We start from the raw sequence: 22,013 nt of genomic DNA on the forward strand, positions 1-22,013 counted from the left end.
AACACACATCTACCATGTCAGCTGTGTGACCCAATATAAACTATTCTGCTGATTAGTGTGTGTCAGCGTGGCACCAACTTAGTCATGCCTTGGAAGGGGGCCCTCAGTTGAAGAACTGCCTCCATCGGATTGGCCTGTGGGACATTTTCTTGATTGCTGATTGATGGAGAGAGGACCCAGCCCACTGTGGGTGGTGTCATCCCTAGACAGATGGACCTGGATTGGGAAAGAAAGGTAGATGAGCAAACCAGTAAGCAGCATTCCCTCCTGCATGGCCTATGCTTTAGTGTCCGCCTTGGCATCCCTTAGGATATAAGTTATAAGATGAAATAAACCCTTTCCTCCCCAAGTTGCTTTTGGTCATATTGTTCATCACTAGGTAACTAGAACAGTTACTCAGCCCTTCTGGGTCTCATAAGTGAGGTTTACATATATAGAGCACTTGGCACAATCCCCAGCAGACAGTAAGAACTCTGGACAGTATCATTTTTATAAAAATAAAATATGAAGTATGAATACTTATACACACTGAGAAGAAATTCCAAGTTACACACACACACACACACACACACACACACACACACACACACACACACACGCTAAACAAAACTATAAACTGTTTCCATTGGCCCCATGCCCATTCAACCTGGACATTTAAAAATGTTGTCACAAATTGGAAGGCCTCAGCTGGTACCCTGCTATCCTTCCTGTGATGGGAGAGGAGCACAGGAAAGTGGTGGCAGCCATGCTCAGCACTCCTCAGCACAGCATGTCTCTAAAGTCCCCACCCCACCCCCTTGTGCTTAGGTAGACGTGATAAAGGCTTTTCGCTAGCTTGCTTTCAGTGAAGTCATTGAAGTCAGTGCCTTAAATTCTCCTGTTCTTGGAAAAGAGCCCTAAAATGTGTCATGCCCTCCGATCACTGATGTCTCCACACTTTATAACTGAAGACATTAAGAGAGACCAAGGGAGAAGGAGGGAACATACTGAATCCATTTGCTACCTTTTTTTTTATCATCAAAATGTACAACCACGTAGAAAAATTTTGTGAAGCTAACTCTAACAACCTTTTGCCACATTTGTTTTCTCCGCCCCTAGGTTGGTTAAGAGGTCAGTAACTAAACAGATGATAGCTATGTCAGAAGGGTGCTGAGCTACTGGAGTTCCACTGCTTCTAGGACCTTTCAGCAAACAGTGCTAGGAACATGGTTTTTTAAAATCATACCTGATAGTGATGTTTGCCTTTCAGATTTAGCATTACAGGATTTCTTCTTAGGTCTTACAGATATCTGTGTCTCAGCTCTCTCCAATGGACCACTAGGCTTGCTAATAGCAATGCATTTATGTATTTGCTTTATTCTAATATATATCTAAAGCTATCTGAAAAATTATAATTCCAGCATGAATTACTGTTGACAGTGAGCCAGGCACATGCTGCAATTTCCCTGGTCCTATTTGTCCTAAGTCGGATTCCTCCTGTGACAAGGATAATGATGGTGGCCAATGCTCACTTGACTCAAATAAACTGATCTCAGAAAAACCGTAGTGAGGGAAGGAAATTGCTGATTTGTATGATTGAAAATTAGAGGGTAGATCCCCAGGAATGTCAGACTTCAGGTTCTTAGATCTTGTTATCAAGTCAGAAACCACCCTTCAGAACTTTCCTTTCTGTGACTTGATCTATCAGACACTCTCTTAGCTCACCTTGGTCCCTCCCAGACATTACCCCAATAGCCCCAAGGCAGCCTCATTGTAAGCTCTAGGGCTGTAGCCAATCTACAATGTAGAGATTTGGATTGATAATCTTTAACTCATTTGCCTCAGGAAAAAAAAAATCCCTAAATGAAGTTCCTTCCATCATCGAGATATGTTAGGTACATAATGTGGTCTGCCTCCCCACCCTACCAGGAAAGGACCCTTCTGGTTTTGTAGTCAAAAGAGCTGAGTCTCCCACCATATGAGATGGTGATTTTCTCAAGGTCACAAAACCATGGAAGGATTAAAACCCCTCTAGCACATGACATGCCTGATGTGTCTTTCCTATCCAGCAGTGCCAGAGCCTGCTGTTTGTAGGGGACTGAGAGTTAAGCCAGGGACATTCGGGCCAACCCACCAACTGTGACAATGTTAAAGTCACTCTTGTCCATGAGCCCTGAGGACTTTTGAGCAAAACCTAGTGTTAGGAAGCTACTGTTCAGGCTTGTTCTCCTGCTGAATTTATACATCTGACGAGCAGAAATCAGCTTCCACGTCACTTTGGTGATTGCTAAGTGATTAGGCACACCTGACTCTCCTTGGCCTGTGAACACATCTTAGGCCAAATTGCAAGTCTGGGGATGCTTTTCGCTAGTTGACTATCTCATCTTCCTGTTTTAAGGAAGGTCCTTGTCACATCTTTTTTCAGATTTGTATGTTTATAGCATATGACTAGAGAGCTGTTAAGAAACTGTTATAGCTGTTGTCATCTTATGAAATTCACAGAAGAATCAAAGACATGCTGAGGGCTGAAAAGGACAGGCGCATCTACTGAGTCTCCCCACTTTGTTTTAATTGCCAGGGAAATGAAGGCTTAAGGAAATGGATGAAGAGCTCATGGCACTGGAAAGGGGTCAGCACAGACTTGGCTCCCATATCTTCCTGATTCATAGACTGCACATTTTTTTACTTTAAAGTATATAATGACAGATGTATAGCAGCAGAAAGTAGCATAGCAGGTGCCAGCAGCCGTGAAGGGAAGGCAACAAACTGTTTACTGATACAGAACGTCAGTTTGGGAAGATTACAATCGTGTGCAGGTGGATGGTTACAGACCAGTGTGGATATGCTAAATGCCACAGAAGTGCATACTTAAAATGCCGAGCAGTATGTTCTGCATACTTTTAAAAGTATAAGTGTACTGAGTTCTTCCTATGTGTCAGGCACTGTACTTGATCAATAGGGAGAGAGGAAACAGTGTTGTAACTTTCCAGGAGCCAGTTCTCACAGAAATGGATGCTGATCCACACAATCTCATCCACAGAACGGCAGACTGGGCAGTTCCCTACCCGCCCACCCCAGTGACAGGCGTGGACGTTGAGAGGCCATCCCTGCAGCTTTGGTTCGGCTGGAAGGTTGGGAGGCCTCAGAGAAGTAGCATCTGTATGAAGCTCTGAGTGCAGAATGGAGCTGATCTTTCTCTGTACTTGGAACATGGGGAAATGCCTGAAGGGGGACTGTGTCTCATTCAAGGGCCCAAAAAAACCCAGCCACGTGGCCTTACGTGGGGGAATTGATGAGAGGAGAACAGTCATGTCACACTAGTGGGATGTGCAGGCCCTGCTGGACCTCTCAGTCTTTGTCCCAAACAAAGTCAGGGGTGGGGGAGCCTTTGGTGTGTTTCAAGCACTGGAAAGCCTTGAGGGAATTTGTCACATCTTTTTTCCCTCAGTCCCTTCACACTGTGGTGTGACCATCCCAGGAAGGGGGTAGGGGGGCACTGGTTGCTTTGTGTGTGTGGAGTAACTGAACTACTACTCTCTTAATCCACATATGAAACAAAGGATGTGTGCCCTGGATTCTGGTAATGGAGACAGTGAGGAGTGGGTGACGGGGTGATGTGAAAGGAGGCAAAATCAATGACAGCAGGAGAGGAGACAGAGGCAGCTTGAAGGACCACAAGGGTAGCTGGTGGGGAGAGAAAGAAGATGGCATGTTTGCAATAGGAAATGAAAACATCCTATATTTTTCTTCCACATATAAAATATTTATTGTGCCAATAATTGGTATAAATAAAGAGTCATATTTTAAAATTTGGTGGTAATTCCATGGAGAGACAGGCTTCCTTAGGATGGTAACAGTAGACTAACAAAGTTCCGGTACACACAGAGATAGACAGACATGTTCGTCTTCCTTCAGAAGCATGGTCATTCTGAACATACTATTTTGAATACGCTTTTTCAAACTCAACAGGATGCTGCATGAGCATTTCTGTGGCAAAAAATAATACCTGCTTCTGTGAGGGATTTTTTCCCACACTGTGTACTGTTTCACTGTGTAGAAACATGAATTTCTCTCAGCTCATTGGTGAGCGCTAGCGGCTTTGGATATTTCTAATTTTTCAGTGTTCTTCAACACTGCGGGGAGTATCTTGTATCCAAGTCTCTGTCCGCAGGTTGCATTATTTCTGGATAATTAATTCCCTACAAGAGGAATCATAGGGTCATTTTGTGCTTGATTTTAAGGCTTTGAGGCACAGTCAACCAGCCCTCCAGAGAAGTTGCATTTCCACAGGATAACAAGAAAGCAGCCCTCCTCCCCAGGTGCCCTGCCCTGCACTAAGCATTTTAAATCCCACCTTATTAATCTCCTAAAAGCACCAGAGAGAGACACTGCCATTACCCTTGTGTTGAGCCCACACACTTTGCATGCTGTGTGTCTCTCCACAGCTTCTCAACACTGTGAATCACATTTATTCTCCTCTTTGTTTTGAAGGGAAGATGGTATGCCACTTCTATCTGGCGACACTTGGGGTCCCAGGTCATTCTTCATAGTCTACAAAAATCAGAGAGGGACACCTGAGAAAGTCTGAGTGACACGTCAAGGCTGCACACAGGCAGGTGGAAGAGCTGGGTTTTGAATTGTGTTCTCCCTGGCCCAAAAGCACTTACCTTCCTCCCAGTTATCACATGGCCTCTCCGGCTAGAGACCAAGTGATCTGAAAATCTGGTTTTGTCCTTGAGAAAGACCTGACACAAGATTTCAGGATACCAAGCGGAGAGACGTTCTCCTTGACCCGCTTCATTTAGCACTTGATGATGGGGTGCCCAGGGGGCTGGTACTGAGGTTGCCTCCCAGCCCTGTTGGCACTGCATCATAGTGAACGCATCCAAAAATATGTTAGAAAAGAGAAAGGCTTTTATAATGAGCCCAGGCCTCCCTTTGTCTTGTGAGATTTTAACTACTGTAATTGCTTATCATGTGAAGTAGTGTGTTTTTCATGTATCTATTTTTATTCTATGTCTTTCTACTTATCTGCTGCTTTGTTGTATTTTGGTTTTCTTTTGTGTTTGTTGTTGTTGTTGTTAGCATACTTGAATCATGGTGGGTGTTTTTCTCATGAACAGTATTGCCTCAAGGGAGGGAGGGAAGGAGGGGAGAGAGAGAGAGAGAGAGAGAGAGAGAGAGAGAGAGAGAGAGAGAGAGAGAGAGAGAACAATGATTATATGAAAACTAAACAGGGTAGAATTTATTCCTTAAAAATAGCTAATGGTAAAGTCTTCAGCAGATGACTTTCTAATCCATACTGTATTTAATTGGCTGTATTGAACCATAGTACAAATTAAGTCTTCTCTGTAATTTATTCTGTCAGACAGTAGCCCCCCAAACAATTTGATACTTCATTTAAACATTGTTAAATGGCTCATGGAAATGCAAAGAAAAAGATTTAATGATGCTAAGAATCCCTCTGTTCACAGAATGAATCCTGTGTGAAAAGTCGTGAATTAACCTAATTCATCCATTCGATGAGCATTTATTGAGTACCTACCTTGAGCAGTACACATCAAAGATGGCTCAGCCTGCCCTTCCTCTCCTTCGGTTCTTACTATGTATCGCTTATTGTGCCGGAGAAAACCTTTTAGGAACTGAAGAGAGGAAGCAAGAACCTGTGCTTGGGACTCAGGTTCTTCCTATAACACAACCTTTGCTCTACTCTTCTAGAAAGTTCTCATTTGTCCTCCAAAGCTTAGATCTAGCTCACAGCCTCTTCTGGCAACTGTCCCCCATGTCACTTCTCTGGTTCTGCTCCCAGTCTATGCAAAATGCACTTGACATAAATATTGCCATGCTACAATGTGGTTTTAGGTTTTGTCACATGCCTATTTTATGAGACCATGGGGTCCTTGAGGAAGAGAGGATGTTTTCCCCATCTGCATAGTATATAGCATGAGCCTCAGATCATAATAAATCAGCACATATATGGGATATGAATAACTGGGTGAATGGGGCAAAATAAATCAAAGAATCTTACATGGAAGGGCAGAGGCGATGCTATGGGGCGTAAGGGTGGGAGTGATTAAAACGAAATGGTAGAATCAAAGAAGTTTCCTTGACGAGCAAGATGCTACAGCTAGACTTGGAAGCATGGATGCACTAGTTCTGTAAATGGAATAGTTGCATCTGCATCTGATAAAGCACAGGGGAGAGGAGGGAGAGTGTGATCCACAGAGAAAACCATGTGAGCAATGGTGCAGAGGTGCAGAGGGAAGAGCTCCTTGTGTTGTTCATAGGGCAGGACACCCATAGCTCATTTAATAAAACTTGAAGCAGCAACATGAGCTGATGCTCAAGACAAGTTAAAGTATTATAAATGCAGGTTTATTGGAAGCAGCTCTTGGCCTCCATGCAGGGGGAGGGAGGGAGAGAAAAGGAGAAAGGAAGGGGAGAGGCGGGGAGAGAGGAAGAAAGAGAGGGGGCGGGGAGAAGAGAGAGAGAGTAAGACCAAAATGTCTGGGTTATATAGTGAAGGGTGAGGGGAAGTCCTTGCCCCTGCGCTGAAAAGTGCAGGGTAGAGGGTGTGGTATGCCAGCCAAACTCTGCAGCAGGTAGGGACCAAGGGATGCTGGGAGGGCCTGGGAGGCCAGGTCCACTTTGGTATGTTAAATATGCACCTCAACCAGTTGTCCCTGAGCTGAATGAAACCCAACCATCATGTGAAGATGAGGGCAGACAGAATTGAGGATTCTGATACCTGGATGACCCCTGGGATTTTCTACCAACAACTTTGATCCACAGTGTAGGGAAGAGGGTACAGAAAAGGGGGGGGGTCCCGAAAGCAAGTCTCACTGAGGCACTGTTTCCGATGAGAAATACAGACCAGGCATGAGTGGACTGTGCCTTTCTCCCAGACTCAACCTCCCATTCAGGTCTCATCGTCTCTGGCTGGTCAGCCCAAGTAGCCTCTGGAATGATCTCCCATGTCCCAGACTTTCCCATAGAAACACACTCCTTGGGTGACACTATCTTTGTTACCCATGACCTCTCTTTGCCATTTTGGCCTTGGTAGCTCTGCAGATACACAGAGAAGTCAAGAACATGAGCAGGAAATGATTCATAAGAGCAAGAAGTAAACTTCCAGGTCATAGTTTCTCGACTGTTTTCTCTGTGACTCCTGGAATTCACCTCTGTGATTTTATTTATTACCCTCTCTGATCTCAGATGTGTGCCCGAAATGCAGACAGTCTCTGTTCCTTTCTTCTAGCCAGTCCTTTTATCACTTGGTTTCTCCTCCCTGCTCATGAACTTCAGCTTTTGCTTGTTCAAACTAGAGAGCCAGGCATCTGCGGAAAGACCTACCTTCTACGTCTGTCTATACTGTATCTGCTTAGTGGAAGGTCAGGGAAAGAGGAGGCATTTGCCCTCACTGATGGTTAGATTTCAAGTGAATGAGACACTTGGAAAGCACTACTTTTTAACATGTCATAAAATTGTAACTGCTAGAAAAGATAATGTTACAAACTCTTTAAGTACTCTGTGCACACACGCTCTCAGAGCTAACACTCTGCAAGGCAGTATTGGATATCATCAAGCATTAAGAATGTTTTGATTTTAAAATACTTAATGAGGAGTCATAGATAAATTAAAAACATCTCCATCTGCTGTCTTCATGGTAGGTGATATTCTACACACTCGTCTCTAAGTCTAATTCCACCAGGAAGATTTCTAATCGCTGTTTAATTTTAGAGCAATATTCGGCTTGGCAATCAATAAGGCAGTGTCGTCAAACTTGGATTTAATAGAAGACGTAGATTACGTCCTCTACATTATTCAGGGAAAGAAATACTTTAAGAAAAGGAGAGTAGAAAAGAATGTCTTTGTCTCCCTGCCACATACCATGCCAGCTTACAAAAGCTTATAAATCAATGCCCCATGTTGCATGAATATAAATCTCATCAATTTTACATCATTAACACCATGAGAAAGCTACTACTCTCAGAACAATTTTCCTCTGCTGGCTAAATCTGTCCTTTTGATGAAACAAAACAAGCAGATGCCGATTGTTTTTGCTAGCACACCCTTCCTCCACCAACTTGAATCACTCAACACGCACTCCAGGTATAAAGTTGCGATGTTGCTGGTCGAGACCAGGGGCATGAGTCGGTGGTACCATGCTGCTGTTCAGGGAGCAGTGGGCCACTAAAAAGAGGACACAGCAGAACAGATAGTTCTAAGGATCATCAGAGGGATGAGGAGCAGTTGCTTCCTGACAGATGAAGGCAAGGCAGAACATTCTAGAGCAGCAGACGACTCCCGTGGTCCAAAACTCACTGAGCAAGAGAATGAGGAATTGACATTCTGTAAGGCCATTGATATCTAGAACTAAGGCGATGACCCTCATGAGAACCCAAGGCCCACTGAACCAGGAGCCCCTAGTGGCTTTCAGGCACAGGAAAACTGCAACAGGACCTAAGAAACTATCTACTTTAGTGGGTCTGGAGACTTTTATGTCAGAGTGCTTGTGCTGTCTGTATCTTTCCCTCTCTTCTGGTACTCAGGAATAGGAAAACTTATGTGTGCCGCAAAACTCATTCATTTTTTTTTCCCTTGGGGTATTTGAACCATAACCACTTGCTCAAATATAAGCTAGAGAACATAGCAGCACTAAACAGCTATAATTCTATTTAAACATTTGCATGGACAAATTCATTATGTGTTGTGTGTGTGTGTGTGTGTGTGTGTGAGAGAGAGAGAGAGAGAGAGAGAGAGAGAGAGAGAGAGAGAGAGAGAGAGAGAGAGAGAGAGAGAGAGAGAGAATTACAAACTCGTGTCTTCTGACAATCCCATAACCAGCATCATTCTAAAGAGAGGAACTCAGAGCATCTCCACTACAATCAGGAACCAGACAACAATGCCCACTCTCCCCACATCTGTTCAGTGTAGTACCTTAAGTCCTTTTAGACTTTTGAAATCTGCATTTTCATGCCCTGTTGATCCTTATAGAGCCGGGCTTTTGAATTAGGGTCCTGGGCTCTGGTGTTTCTAGGGATATAAGCTCTGGTGTAGAGAAGGCTGGGTTGGGGGTGTTGGTGTTAGTACAATGTCTAGAACTCAATCTTCTTGATGTAAGGAAAATGTTCCTTGAAAGATTCCAGCCCTTATAGGGTATTAATTAAGATGATATCTGGGATTATTATAGAAAAATAACCACAAAGGTGGTTCTGTGGCAACATGAATGACAAAAGTAGAGAGGCCAGTTTCAAATGAGGGAGCACCAACCAGATTGCTTCAGTTCCACAAAATGCCTGGAGCCCAGGAGAAGGCTAGGAAGACAGAATCTAGTGTGGACAAAGAACCAGGAGTCCAGCAACCTTATCAGAGCAAATCCTGTGAGCATCCGTGTGAGAGGAATGCATCAAGAGTATTAAGGGAATATTCCTCCAGGGAGAGGGAAGGCTGCTTAACAGACATAGTGTCATTTCACGTGGCCATCAGAAAAGATTTTCAAGAAGGTGATGAGATCAGACATTGCAGACAGAGACACTCAGTCGATGAGAAGGACATGTGAATGTGCCCACTGCTACCCAAAATGGTGACTTTGCAAAAGATAAAGGTGTTCATCCCTCAACATAGATTTTCACCAACTGCTTGGAAAACTCGGGAACCCTGCAAAACTGGAGTACTGTGACGTTCACAGCACCCCCAACCCCCCCCCCCCCCGGCATTGATCATTGGATAGCCTCTCCCTCTGCATGCAAATCCCTGGGTATCTGATAGTGTATTCACTATCAGGACAGATTGGACTGGGCTGTACTGCGAAAGTTGCCAGCAGAAAGAAGCACATGGGCTGAGTTAGCCTGGGAGGCTTTGGCAGGCGGTGTGAAGCCACCTCTGCAGATGCTCACTCCCATATGAACAATCCTGGTAAATCTCTGGTCATAGCACTGAGACCGCAAAAGGACACCTCCCTTTCTCGAGGGCAGGCGTAGCTCTTTTTCCTTCCATCTGTACCAAACAGCTTTCCCAAAGCCCCTTGGGCCTTTCACACATGGCAGAAACACATCTCTTATTGATCAACAGCTCGAGGGGTGTGTTCCCTGAAAAACTGCTCTTCCTTTCGTGTGTCCCCAGGCCCTTCAGCATCACCATGCTGTTCATGAAATCTCCTACATTGCGAAGGACATCACGGATCATCGGGCTTTTGGATATGTTTGTGGGAGGGAAGGGAATCACAGATTCGTGGCCATCAAAACAGCCCAGGCGGTAAGTATTCCTGTCCACTACAGGCATTTTCCTTGTGACTGTGCAGGACAGAGCCATCACTGTTGGGTTTTCAAGGCCCATCCTGACCACATGACACAGCAGCAGCAAGCAGCTGATGCGCAGAATCCCACTTAGGAAAGATAAACATCCTTGAAGCAAAGAAACATGGTCATACCCATTCAGTTTTGTTTGGGGGTTTTGTTTGTTTGTTTGTGTGTGTGTGTGTGTGTGTGTGTGTGTTTTTTTTTTACCCTAATAGGTTTCCTAATGACTGATTATTTCCCCTTCCTGATTAAGCTAGATAGAGACATATACACAAATAAGTTTCCTTGTGCTCCTAGCCTCATTTAAAAAGAAAATAAGGGAAAATAAATAGCTGTTTTGCATATGGCCTGCCCTAATTTTATTGTATTCTGAATCACTAATAAATAAAAGCAATGCTTTTTATGCTTATGATTATTATGAATTTGCAAATATAATTAGTCGAAGAAATGAACTTTAGCCCAGAAGCAATTTGCTAAACCAATATAAACAAGGTAGAATTAATTAAGAATGGAATGCTTTCAGTTTAATAGAAAAAGGAAGGGCTGCGGGTTGGAGCCACAAACAAAAATTAGTGGCTGCGGTTGAGCCGAATTCTTTACTAATGTGTCTCACCACTGTTCACTCCAGGCTGAACCTGTTATTCTGGACTTGAGAGACCTCTTTCAACTCATTTATGAACTAAAGCAAAGAGAAGAATTGGAAAAAAAGGCACAAAAGGACAAGCAGTGTGAACAAGCTGTGTATCAGGTATCCCTATGCGCCCCTCCCAGAGCTGCAGAGGACAGGGCCTGCAAGGAACAGATGGGAAACTGACAAGTCAGTTGGTTTCCTCCTGCTGCCGAGCAGAAATAAACAGAGATGAAAGGTTTCTGTGTAGATTACAGGCACGCAAACCAAGCCATTAGATGTGATTTTTTTTTTTTTTTTTTTTTTTTTTTTTTTTTTTTTTTTTGAGACTTGAGGTAGGTTAGAGAAAGAGAATTCTTTAATCCAGGGGAAGATTTGCCAGGCGGAAGACTAAAGGCCCACAGCAGCTTTGCTGGCTTTGCTGTTGGTCGCACAGGGAGTGGGTGGGGAGAGAGCTGCAGGATTTGGAGTTTCTTTGTGTGTGTTTTTCTGCATTAATGGCCTGCTATCCTATCTTAATCAATGCTGGAGTCTCTACTGTGCTATATTATCTGAAGATAATCTCACCTCTCTTCCTTTGTATCCTTTGCTTTCACCCTCCCTCCCCTCACTGAGATAGACAATTTTGGAAGAGGATGTTGAAGATCCCGTGTACCAGGTAATTTCTGAGCCACGTCAGGGGTTTGCATGCAGTTCTGCCCACGAAAAGGCTATTTTGACTGAAAGTGAGGAGTCTGTTGAATGCAGACGAATTGAGATGATTTCTGAAGGCAGGAGTTGCCAGCCTCTGCAGGGAGGGACCTTTGCACGAAATTTAATCAGCATTGATAATAGGAGATGTGGAGCTCCACTTCCTTCTTCATGCCTTAGACCCCTTCACGATCTGGAAACGTTTGATCCTAAAAATGAAAATTTTTCGTTGGGCTCTCAATTGTTCCAACTTTGTTAGAGACAAGGTGGATGATAGAAGAGAGACTCTACGAGCTAAGAAGTAGGCTTGAAGGGCTGACATTTGCATGGCGTTTGAGCACCAACCTAAAGAATGATTTCTTTGCTTTGGCAAGGATGTAAGAATACTTCTGAAGCCCGGGGATGCAGGCTAGCCCTCTGATTATTTTGCTCATGAAACAAAGCTGCTATAAAGTGAGAGAGAGAGAGAGAGAGAGAGAGAGAGAGAGAGAGAGAGAGAGAGAGAGAGAGAGGGAGGGAGAGAGAGAGAGAGAGAGAGAGAGAGAGAGAGAGAGAGAGAGAGAGAGAGAGAGAGAGAGAATCCTGAGACATCTCTGCCCAGGGCTTTCTCTGCACTCTCCTAATGGTCCACAGCACAGGGTTGGGCCATGACCTCTCTTGAGATCAAGTCCAAGGTCTGTGCAAACAAAGATTCAGAAAGAAAGGGAGAAGTAGCTTTCCCCCTTTCTTTCCTGTGCTTATTTCCAAGGAGAAAAACTAGATCAAAAATTATACTCACTTTTTGAACCTTAAAAACAAACCTTCAACTTGTATTTTTAATCAGGACACATGGGTGCAATTTATGTCTGTGTTACATAACCACTGCACATGTATGCATGCTTTCACACCAACAGCTACTATGGTTGTGATCAAAACAGCATAAGTAGATACTTAGGCAGATAGATAGGTCTCGAAGTAGGATTACCCAGCAGATCTATGGTAAATACAAGTTAGAGATGTATTACTGTACACACCCTTGCTTTTGAGGGATGAAGACGAGAACTTTCTTATTGCAGGACCTTCAATGTCTGCTTAATGCGCTCATAGAGGAGGAAAGTGGTGGCCTTTTGGGAACACCTCAGCCCTTTAAGTCTGAAATGTACACACAGAAGAGTTGATGTTTAGTATTTTAAACTGATACAATTCTGTTTAGGCGATCAGGGAGTTTGGGGCTTCTGAGTTCTTGAGCAGTGGCCCAGGAGCTTAGGAAGGCAATGGGGCGGTAAAGGGAAGTTTGCAAGGCTGTGGCCCCATGGCACCACAGCACCATGCCATTCAGGCAATATATTATTGAATGCAAAATACCATTGAATGCAAAAGTCCTCTCTCCAGAAGAACTTGCAGTGGCCCAGGGGACTCCCTGCAGAGGCTGGGCAGCAAAAGCACTGTGAGTTTCCTCAGCAGGGCCCACGTTAGCCCAGTAACCCAATAGTCATTTCAGATATCTCCTCTTGTGCCTGTGTCTGTAATGCTTGCTGTGATTTGCACCTGAATTCCAAATGCTGGTTTTCCTCTTTACGTTTGTTTCCTTCTGCTCTTTCCTCTCTGGCTGCTCCTGCAATAGTACATTGTGTTTGAGGCTGGACATGAGCCAATCCGCGATCCTGAAACAGAAGAAAACATTTACCAGGTATAAGATGCTTGCTTCTTCTTCCTATGCACCCTCCAGCAAAGGCTAGCATACAGGGGTCTCTTGGGCATCCAGGAGTGTGAGATGCCTTTGGGGGCACCAACTGCAAATTCCTCCACAGTTCCCATGCCTCTCTGGCGAAATCTTTTATGGCCCAGTTAGGTATGGTGTTTAAATCTGGAACAGACCAGGGGTGTTCTAAGTACCTTACAACCCAGGCATTCCATTGTACTGAGATAATGCAGAGAACAGCAACCCACCAAGCAGGGGTCTTTCCCTTCTTAAAGGAATGCATGCTTCCAGTTTGTTTAAAAACCCAACCTCTTTCCTAAAATAAGGGACAGATTCAAAAATGCTATGTGAAAACAGCATTGGGGGGAATGACTGGAATAAAAGAAAATATAATGTTGGGCTTTCCCTGTCCCGAAGGGGAAGCAAATTAATACTCATAACTGTGAGCAACACTTAAAACCCTGCCTAAACTCATTCAACTCTTACAAATATGTGCTAAAATAAGCATTTTAATCCTGTTTTGGGGAGGGGGTGTTAATGGAGTAAAGTTTAGGCACAGAGCAGATTCTCCAGGGTCACACAACTACTTAGAGCCAAGACTGAAAAACAGATACAAGTGGAGGCCCAGCCCCAGCCTCCTCTGGAGCCCCATCAAAGTGCTTGGGTCTTGGATCCCAGTAACATGGTATAAAAGGCTAATTTTTCACTAATGATAACCTTAGTCTTCATTTAAAGCATAAATACGATAGGAGAAGAAACGATTTGATATATTTATTTAATCAGTGGCTTTAATTTACTTAGTTGTGTGCTCTGTTATTCAGCCTTGGGCGTGTGTTAATTGTGAAATCAAAATAAAACCTATTTTCAATTTCTATCAGATGTGTAGAATTCTAAATGAACAAGCCCAATGCTGTTTCTCCCAACAACTCAATTTAAGCCAGCCTTTTAGAATAATAGTTTATTCATGCCCTCCTGGGTCCGTCCGGACTCTTCCCACTGGGTCTCCCCCAGTAAGACTTGGAGCAGGGATGGCTTCAAAGAGTATCTGTTTGAAATGTACCACCCTGGGGTGTCCGAGCAGTGAGGTCAAAGAGCCATTGAGCTGCCATTCCATGGAGAGACAGCACCTTTGCTATGGGAGAGGCACTTGACTCCAGCTGAGCTGTACTTGCATAGCAACTGGGGACAACAAAGAGTCTGCAAGTGCCAGAAAGAGCTGCCTTAGGCTGGAGCAGAGCTGGTGTTCAGCTTGGCCCTTCTCATCAGCTATCTTTGGGTCATGGTTAGAGGGCAAGACATTGTTTTTCAGACTCCGCTTCTCCAGTTGTAAAGTAGGAGGCACCGCCCCAACACATGTAAGAGTGAGATTGAAACAAGATTGTATGGGCATAAAATGATGAGACAACATCCTGAGGCGTGGATATCTATGTGGATCCAGTTCTTAGTACAACTGCCTGCTCCAGCCATTGACTTAAATTAAACATTTCCTTCCTGTCTCTGGGCCTCAGTTTACCCAACTGTAAAATACACAAATAAGGTTCAAAGATCTCTCTGGGTAGGATCTTTTCTGCTGATTGCAACACGGGATTTACAAGAAATAGCTCAAACACATGGGGCTGGGTTCCTTGCAGAAGCATGCTGGCTTGCTTTATAGGGGCAACAAGGGCTGCCTCAGAAGTGGGGTACATGTGTGCTGATTGATGCCCCCAACATAGGGGTTTACATGCAATACCCTTCATCTCTCATGATGTCCACTATCGCTTGAGGCAAGGAGAGTGAGGCTGGTGGGGACCAGGGATCTTGTTGGGCTCACAAAGCTGATGAGATGGGATCTCTAAGGCAGATTTCTCTGACTTCTGTAATAAGCACCTCTGCTCCGTGCTCTCTTCAGCTCAATGTTACGTGGCTCTGGGTTTTCCAGTTGCATTGTGTGTATTCTAAGTCACAAAGAGATCTCACTTGTTTAAACAGTGCTGGCCTCCTGATCTTCCCATGTACCCATCATTAGCAGGAAGGCCTCAATGAATATTTTATCCCTTCTATTGGAAAGGCCTGTGGTCATGTTGTTCTCCCAAACTGCAGATACACCTGGTCTCAGTACACTTAACAGGACACTAACCATGACAGGCCTAAAGATGACCAGCTCTTTAAAGCACCACCAGTAGAAGGCCTGTTTTTTTGTTTGTTTTGTTTTTGTTTTTTGTTTGTTCTCTGCTATTTTTGTTTAGGACTGCTGCATATATCTTACTGTTTCTACCACTTTGTCTCAAGGTGGTCTCATTTTATTCTGTCCCCCGTTTCTAGAAGGAGACACACACTAGTAGCCTTTCAGTATTTTGTGCCTTTGGGTGGTTACATAAATTTTGCCTCTCAACTTCCTGGGCTGTGAACAGGGGCTAGTCCAGTTCCCGTGAAGCTATGATGACGGGATGCGCTGGGTCCGCAGAAGCTTCCTTTAACTTCTGCATCATCGTCGTCGTCATCGTCGTCATCAGGAACCACTTTTGATGATGCTGTAGTCACAGAAAGAGAAACCGCCTACATGGCTCATTCTACTGGAGAGCCCCGCAGAAAGCTGAAATGATGCTTTCCTGTTGTGCCCAACAGAGGACAAGGAGGCTCCAAGGCAGTTGGGACACCTTTCCGAGGGGGAGTTACAGCTCCCCAACCATGTTAAGAATCACAATTGTCTTTTGTGTCATGTGCCTCAGAAAACATTTTCAGTTCTCTTTAAACAACACAAGGCGTGTGTGTGTGTGTGCGCGCGCGCGCACACACATGCGCGTGACCTTTCTGTCACTTGGTGAGTTAAGAAGAAAAGCTCCTGAGGCTGTCATTTTTAGCATAAAGACGTCCTGAGGGACAAGATCAGGGGCTCTAATTCCAATCCCGAGCTCTTTAACAAGGTATTCCTGCACGAGTGGGGCCTCCACTTTCCACGTGGGCATTTTCACATTCGTTTGTTCAGAACTCATTGTTAGTCTCCCACGTGTTAAGTATCAATTTGAAACAGTAAAGCTAGCCTTCTCTCACCCAGCACACCCTTGGGTGGCCTCTCCACATGTAATTACCACACTGTCAACCTGAATGTGCCCGCAGTATATATCACTTGAGGTGTAATTCTTAGAGTACTTATCCTCTATTTTCCTTGTTCATTCAGAAGTGCATCTGTGGGGCCCTAAGTATCTGCTAGGCACCTAGGAAAGTAGCAGTGACCATTGCAAGGTCTGCAATGGTCCTCAAGTAGTTTATAGATAACCCCTTAGATGCTCCTGTTAACCAGGTGAGGAAATTGGTGCTCAAAGAGCAACACAACTCCTCTAAATCTGTAACCGAGCCCAGAGTAGGAAGCAGGTGTTCCCCTCCTTGGCTACAGTTTGGACCACTCTACACCACTGTTGTGTCCTGCAGTTGTCCCTAGGGATGGACCAGATCACCTGTGCAGAGAAGACAGACCCACGGACCTTAGCCCTCACTGGCTAATGTTTGATGAGCCATGTCTTTGCTTAACAGTTGCAGATAGAAGTACAAGGGATGACCGAGTATGTGCCCTGTGCTGAGCAAGCTTACAGGCTGTGGTGCTGAAGACACATGGGCAGCATGTGCTGTCATAGCTCTCAGGAATAGAAAAAGCCTGTTTCACACTCTGAGTTAGTAGCCTACGTGCATTTCCATTGCTCCCAACACAAGGCGCTCTGCTGACTCAGGACCATATCTTCCATTCTCACTGTCCAGAATGACATCTGGCATATAACAGGTGCTTGGGGACTTTGTTTTTTCAGTGAAAGGTGCAACAAAACAGACCAAAAACTCCAAACAAACCAGGTCTGTAGAGGCAGGCGGGACTCGGGAGAAAACGTCCCGGCTGAGATAAATCTTAACGGACAAACAAGCAGATTTGACATCCCACCCATGGGAGAGCCAAGTAGAAAGTGCTTTCAATTATGCACAGTTTGGGTTTCTCCACCGCATGGCTTGTTCTCCATTTGCGGGGATAATTGAGTAGCAGCCGAGGTTCAACTGTGCTAAGTGCCTATAGTGAGCAGTGAGTTCCAGGCAACAGAACACTCCCTTGTGCTGCTCGGTAAAGGGTGAGCTCGTGAAAACAAAAGTGAGGGCGGGTAATTTACTGGCCGTCGTTACCAAGGACTCCGTAGGCCTTCAAGGAGGGTTCCTTCTAAATGGAGCCCAGTTATCAGGACCGAAGAAATTACATCCTTCGTTGGATACCTGCAAACTAGCTTTCAAGAAGAGCATCTTCCACCCGGCCATGCTCACTCATGGTTCTGTTCTCTGCAAGGATGCACATGGGCCTCTGGGAATGCAGAGTATGGTGTTTTATAAAGAAGGATGTACCTGAAGCAGCCACCTGAACTGTGAGGCAATAAACAGCAAACAGCCTGGGCTGTGATGCTGGCTGCCCCACTCCCTGACTGCTGGATCCTCTCCCGGGCCTCATCTTCCTCCTCTCCATAACAAGGAGGGAGGACTGTAGTTCTGAAAGAGTCATCTTGGTTATTATATCATTATTTATGAGAGAAATATTTACAACCCTGCTAGCTCATAGACTTGCCTCGTGCCATGTTAACTCATACTAAAGAACAAAAGTCTTATTTTGGTACCCAGAAAGATCTGGGTTTGAACACCACCAGGTCTGAAGTTTGGGGCAAAGTCCTTAACATCTCTGAGCCTGCCCTTCTATAGTTTGAAAGTAGGGTTGGCATCAGGCATTTAAGTTAAACGAGGGTAAAAATAAGACAATGAAGGTTCTTAGGCTAATGGTTGGGATAGCTGGCTGGTCCATGCTTGGCAAGCACTTTTTTTATTTTCAGTATCCCCAGTATTTCTGTATGGAAGATTTACCTAGTGGGTATTCATAGGGTGTCTTCTGGTTGTGACACACTCTGTCTGCAGCATCCAGCCTGCAGGAAAGACAGTCCCTCTGTCAGGGCATTATAAATCTACTGTTTCTTGGTCTCTGCAGAGAAGAGCAAAGCCACGGCAGCGTGAGGGAAGAGTGGCTAATGAGTGCTTCCAATCTGGAATGTTTCAGTGCAGAGCCCTTGATTGACACGTTAGAGACATATTCGACACTATTAATATCACAAAATGTGTTCATATACATATGTATATGATTATGTGTGACAAAGGAAATTATCACCCTAACATAATGCAGAATGCTGGGGCTCTGTGGTTCTTGCTTATCTGATATCCAGTGTCTCACTCTCGTTTTTACGATAACCTGAGTGGGAGGCATCACTGATCAGGCCTGCTGAGAGCAGCAGAGCCAGAGGGGCTCAGTGGCCTGCTCAGGGTGCTGTAGGCAGCAAGCAGCCCCAGGAGGCCAGAAGCATGGGCCGGGGAAGGAAGAGAAGGGGGAGCGATGACGGATCAATCAGGAACTTCCGGATCCTGGTGCCTCACTTCCCCTATCATGTGGGTCCTTTCTGTGATTATCAGACGGCTTGTGTACAACCCCAGTAGAGGCTGACAAGTACCAGGGACTTAACTTTTGATAGTCTTAGCACTATATGCCCAACCACGAACTATTTCTAATTATTTGAAGGGAAGTCGTAACACCTGAGCATCCTGTATGTTCAATCGAATGAAGTCAGACTGTTGTTGTTGGGTTTTGTTTTGTTGTTTTTTTTTTTTTTTCTTTTTTTTTTTTTTTTTAATTTCTGCCATATGAAGATTGATGTCTCTGCAGCTGGTCTTTGATTCTGGGAAAGGCTCATGAGCAGAGATTTATTATAAGATGGCTACCCCTGTCCTGATATGATTTTTCCCAAGGGAAGGAGCCTGGCTGAAGACCTCCACGGCTAAAGCCACCCACCCCTTCAGGCTGAGTGCTGGGCCTGTCTTAGGAGCCTTCTCAGTCAAGCTTGCAGAGATGTGTGACTGCTTTGGTTTTTTGAAAGTGGAACACCAAGCAAGATGGTGGTAGGGGTGATGGCATAAGCCTTTAATCCCATCCCTCGGGAGAGTGAGATCGCCATGAGTTCAAAGCCAGCCTGCTCTCTAGACCGAGTTGTAGGACAGCCAGAGCTACACAGAGAAAAAGAAAAAAAGTGGAACACCAATGTTTTGACTGCTGAATTTTATTTCTCCATAGGTTCCCACCAGCCAAAAGAAGGAAGGTGTTTATGACGTGCCAAAAAGTCAACCTGTAAGTGTAAGTACATCTGCCTTAGCGGCCAGATCATGTAGAGGCTGCGATTGGTAGAAGGCTCTTCTTCTGGCCTTTGCATCACATATGGTTTCTCGTGGATACAGGGACAGAGACATGAGGGAAGAGTGGTACAGATGAGCAGGGCCAATCAGGACAAAGGTATGCTCCTGTGAGTGGGGAGGGATGGGGCTGAAGAATGCAAGCAGCTCTGCCTGAGGGACTCAAGGTCCCAGATGTGTCAAGATAAAAGTGTCCATCCAAAAGCTTTTTAGTACATGGTCATATATAGGATGCTCTTGTCTTTTTCTACCAGTCTGATCTGTCAGTGGCTGAGAAGTTTCAAAGGATCAATGAAAGGTTTGGCCAGGCCCTTTGAGGTGTGTAAGGAACCATCCCATCTGCAGGGACTTAGAGAAAAGGCCACGTATGGGAGGCTTGCAGAGAAGCCTGCAAGTGGGTATGTCACAGTGAGGACAGTGCCCAGTGCATCTGGACTCCACCTGATGGAGTCTTCTCAGGAATCTGAGCCAGAAAGGAAAACCAAGCTCTACTGTGGCACTGAAGGCAATTTCTTATTCCCAGCACCAGCATCCCGAGGACGGGGCTGTTCTTTGGGTTTCGATCAGTCCATCCCCTGTTATTCAGTTTCCTTCAGCTCACTTTGTCCTGGATTGACTCACTCACACCTGACAGGTTTAGCTGTGCGAGGAAACACGCTCTATTTGTTGCCCTAGTTTTTCTGATTTTATTAGTCATTCTGGTCACACCCTCTCCATGCTTAATAGCTCCAAGGGAGGGGAAAAAAAAAAAAACAAAAAACAAAAAACAACCTAAGCCTCTTAGCCTGGCAGACAGGCTGTCTAAAGGGTGCCATCAGTTCACAAGTCTCTTGGTCCCCTCCTGGCCGGGCCCTCCAAACCCTGCCTTCCTCCTGCTCTGTCTGCTGCCTGATATGCCTTCGTGCAATTATCAGGAATATTTGGGGGGTTCTGGTCCGATCACCCACATCTTTGTGGCTTTGTAACACTAACTCCCCTATGAATTACTATTCATTTTCCCACCACCAGCATGAGTCTCCCGAGGTCCTTGAATTACCAAAAGTGAGGCCTGGTTGCTGGGTGCCAGGCAAGAAACTTGCTTACAAATATTGCATGAAAGACCATTGACTCTACCCTGAAGAGGGAATCTATGAGAATTCTTTGCTCTTCCACTTGAAGGAGATTCCCTGTTTATCTTTCAGTACCCTAAAAGGCCATCACCTAAGCATAGTAGGAGGTTTGCTTGGGAGACCCATGGCTTCATGGACAGAATCCATTGGCTGCTCACATGCTGTTTCCTAAGTCCTAGGTTTACCCCGTGTGATAATACATTCCCACATTTCAAAGGCCTGAGAGAAGCAGGAGGCATGAGGCTCAGGCTGTAGCTCACAAACATGAAGACAGACATTCAGATCCCACCCCCTGCCCACCACAAGCTTTGGTGGCATTTGTGTATTCCTTGGTCCAAGGTTTGTCAGCTATCCAAAGGAAACTGCTGACCTGAAGATAAAATCGTGTGTGTCTTGGAGTGTTTGCCTCTGTTACCCCAGCCTTATAGAGGTACATGAATCCCCCTGGGTCCCTCTCTGCTTGGCTGCCTCACTGCCCTATAAGCATCAGCTGAAAGCCCCACCCCTCTGATAATGCACTGTCTGCTGTGACTGTCCTTCCCAGGAACATCCTGCCTGTGCCACTTGTTTTCTGTCCTTATCCAGAAAGAGAAACAGAGCAGAGGGACCCTGCCAGGAAGCTGCGGGGCTATTGCACGTTCTCCACAGGGAGGCAAAGTGCCTGGTGGCTCAGTCCTCCAAGCCCCCCAGTAGTTGCCTGGAGGTTTCCACCATCTACAAAACTAATCTGATCAACAGGAGAAAGGCCTGGGTGTAGCTGTCACCCGTGGGTACTTACCGAGGGTATCTGAGTAATGTGTCATTATCTGTTAAAAAAATTTTTTTAAAGATACTTGCCTACCTTTCATCTTTGGAAAATTGGAAGAAACATCTTGGAAAAGTCCTTAGCAGAGGATGTAAATTAGATTGATTGCGGGCATGTCTATTTGTTGCGGTAACAAGCAATGCTTGGACTGACAATCTGGACATAGTCAGCTTCTCAAATTGAGTGTACACCTCCTTTGGGAATCCTCCTTGACCCCAAGCAGAGTAACCCACCTTCCTGAGTGCTTTTGTGCTGCCCTTTGAAATGGTAACAGTGACTGTTGTCTTGTTTGTTTTTCTTAATATGTCAATGTGAGCTACTGGATTTTGTGATCTCTCAAGTTAGTCAGTGAAATCACAGCTCTTGTAGGTTCAGGAACCCCGCACCGTACCTAAAATGTAGCTGCCTTTGAGCACTGAGGTAATGAATATTCCGGGTTATGACAGAGATCTGGGTTGTGTTCTGGCTTCATTACTGGCTTTGTGACATTGGCTGAGTCTTGGTCTCTATTCAGTCTTTAGTCTTTTTGTGTTTGTAATGGTGATAGAAAGCCGTGACTGTTCCATTCTATGAGTTTATAGTTATCACT

General features: G+C 45.0%; 1 protein-coding gene across 3 annotated transcripts in view; it reads left to right on the forward strand.

Moving 5' to 3' along the window:
• Dab1 (DAB adaptor protein 1) overlaps window positions 1-22,013 on the forward strand; it is a 270,742-nt gene that overhangs the window by 200,129 nt on the left and 48,600 nt on the right. For 2 of the 3 annotated variants that reach the window (XM_051170931.1, XM_051170932.1), the window contains exons 5-9: window positions 10,105-10,236; window positions 10,909-11,028; window positions 11,528-11,566; window positions 13,202-13,267; window positions 19,395-19,454. In XM_051170931.1, coding sequence (XP_051026888.1) covers window positions 10,105-10,236; window positions 10,909-11,028; window positions 11,528-11,566; window positions 13,202-13,267; window positions 19,395-19,454 — 417 coding nt within the window. The remainder of the gene's footprint in view (window positions 1-10,104; window positions 10,237-10,908; window positions 11,029-11,527; window positions 11,567-13,201; window positions 13,268-19,394; window positions 19,455-22,013) is intronic. The other variant, XM_051170934.1, reaches the window with a different exon arrangement.

The sequence above is a fragment of the Acomys russatus genome, chromosome 29 (genome assembly GCF_903995435.1).
Source record: "Acomys russatus chromosome 29, mAcoRus1.1, whole genome shotgun sequence".
NCBI lineage: Eukaryota > Metazoa > Chordata > Mammalia > Rodentia > Muridae > Acomys > Acomys russatus.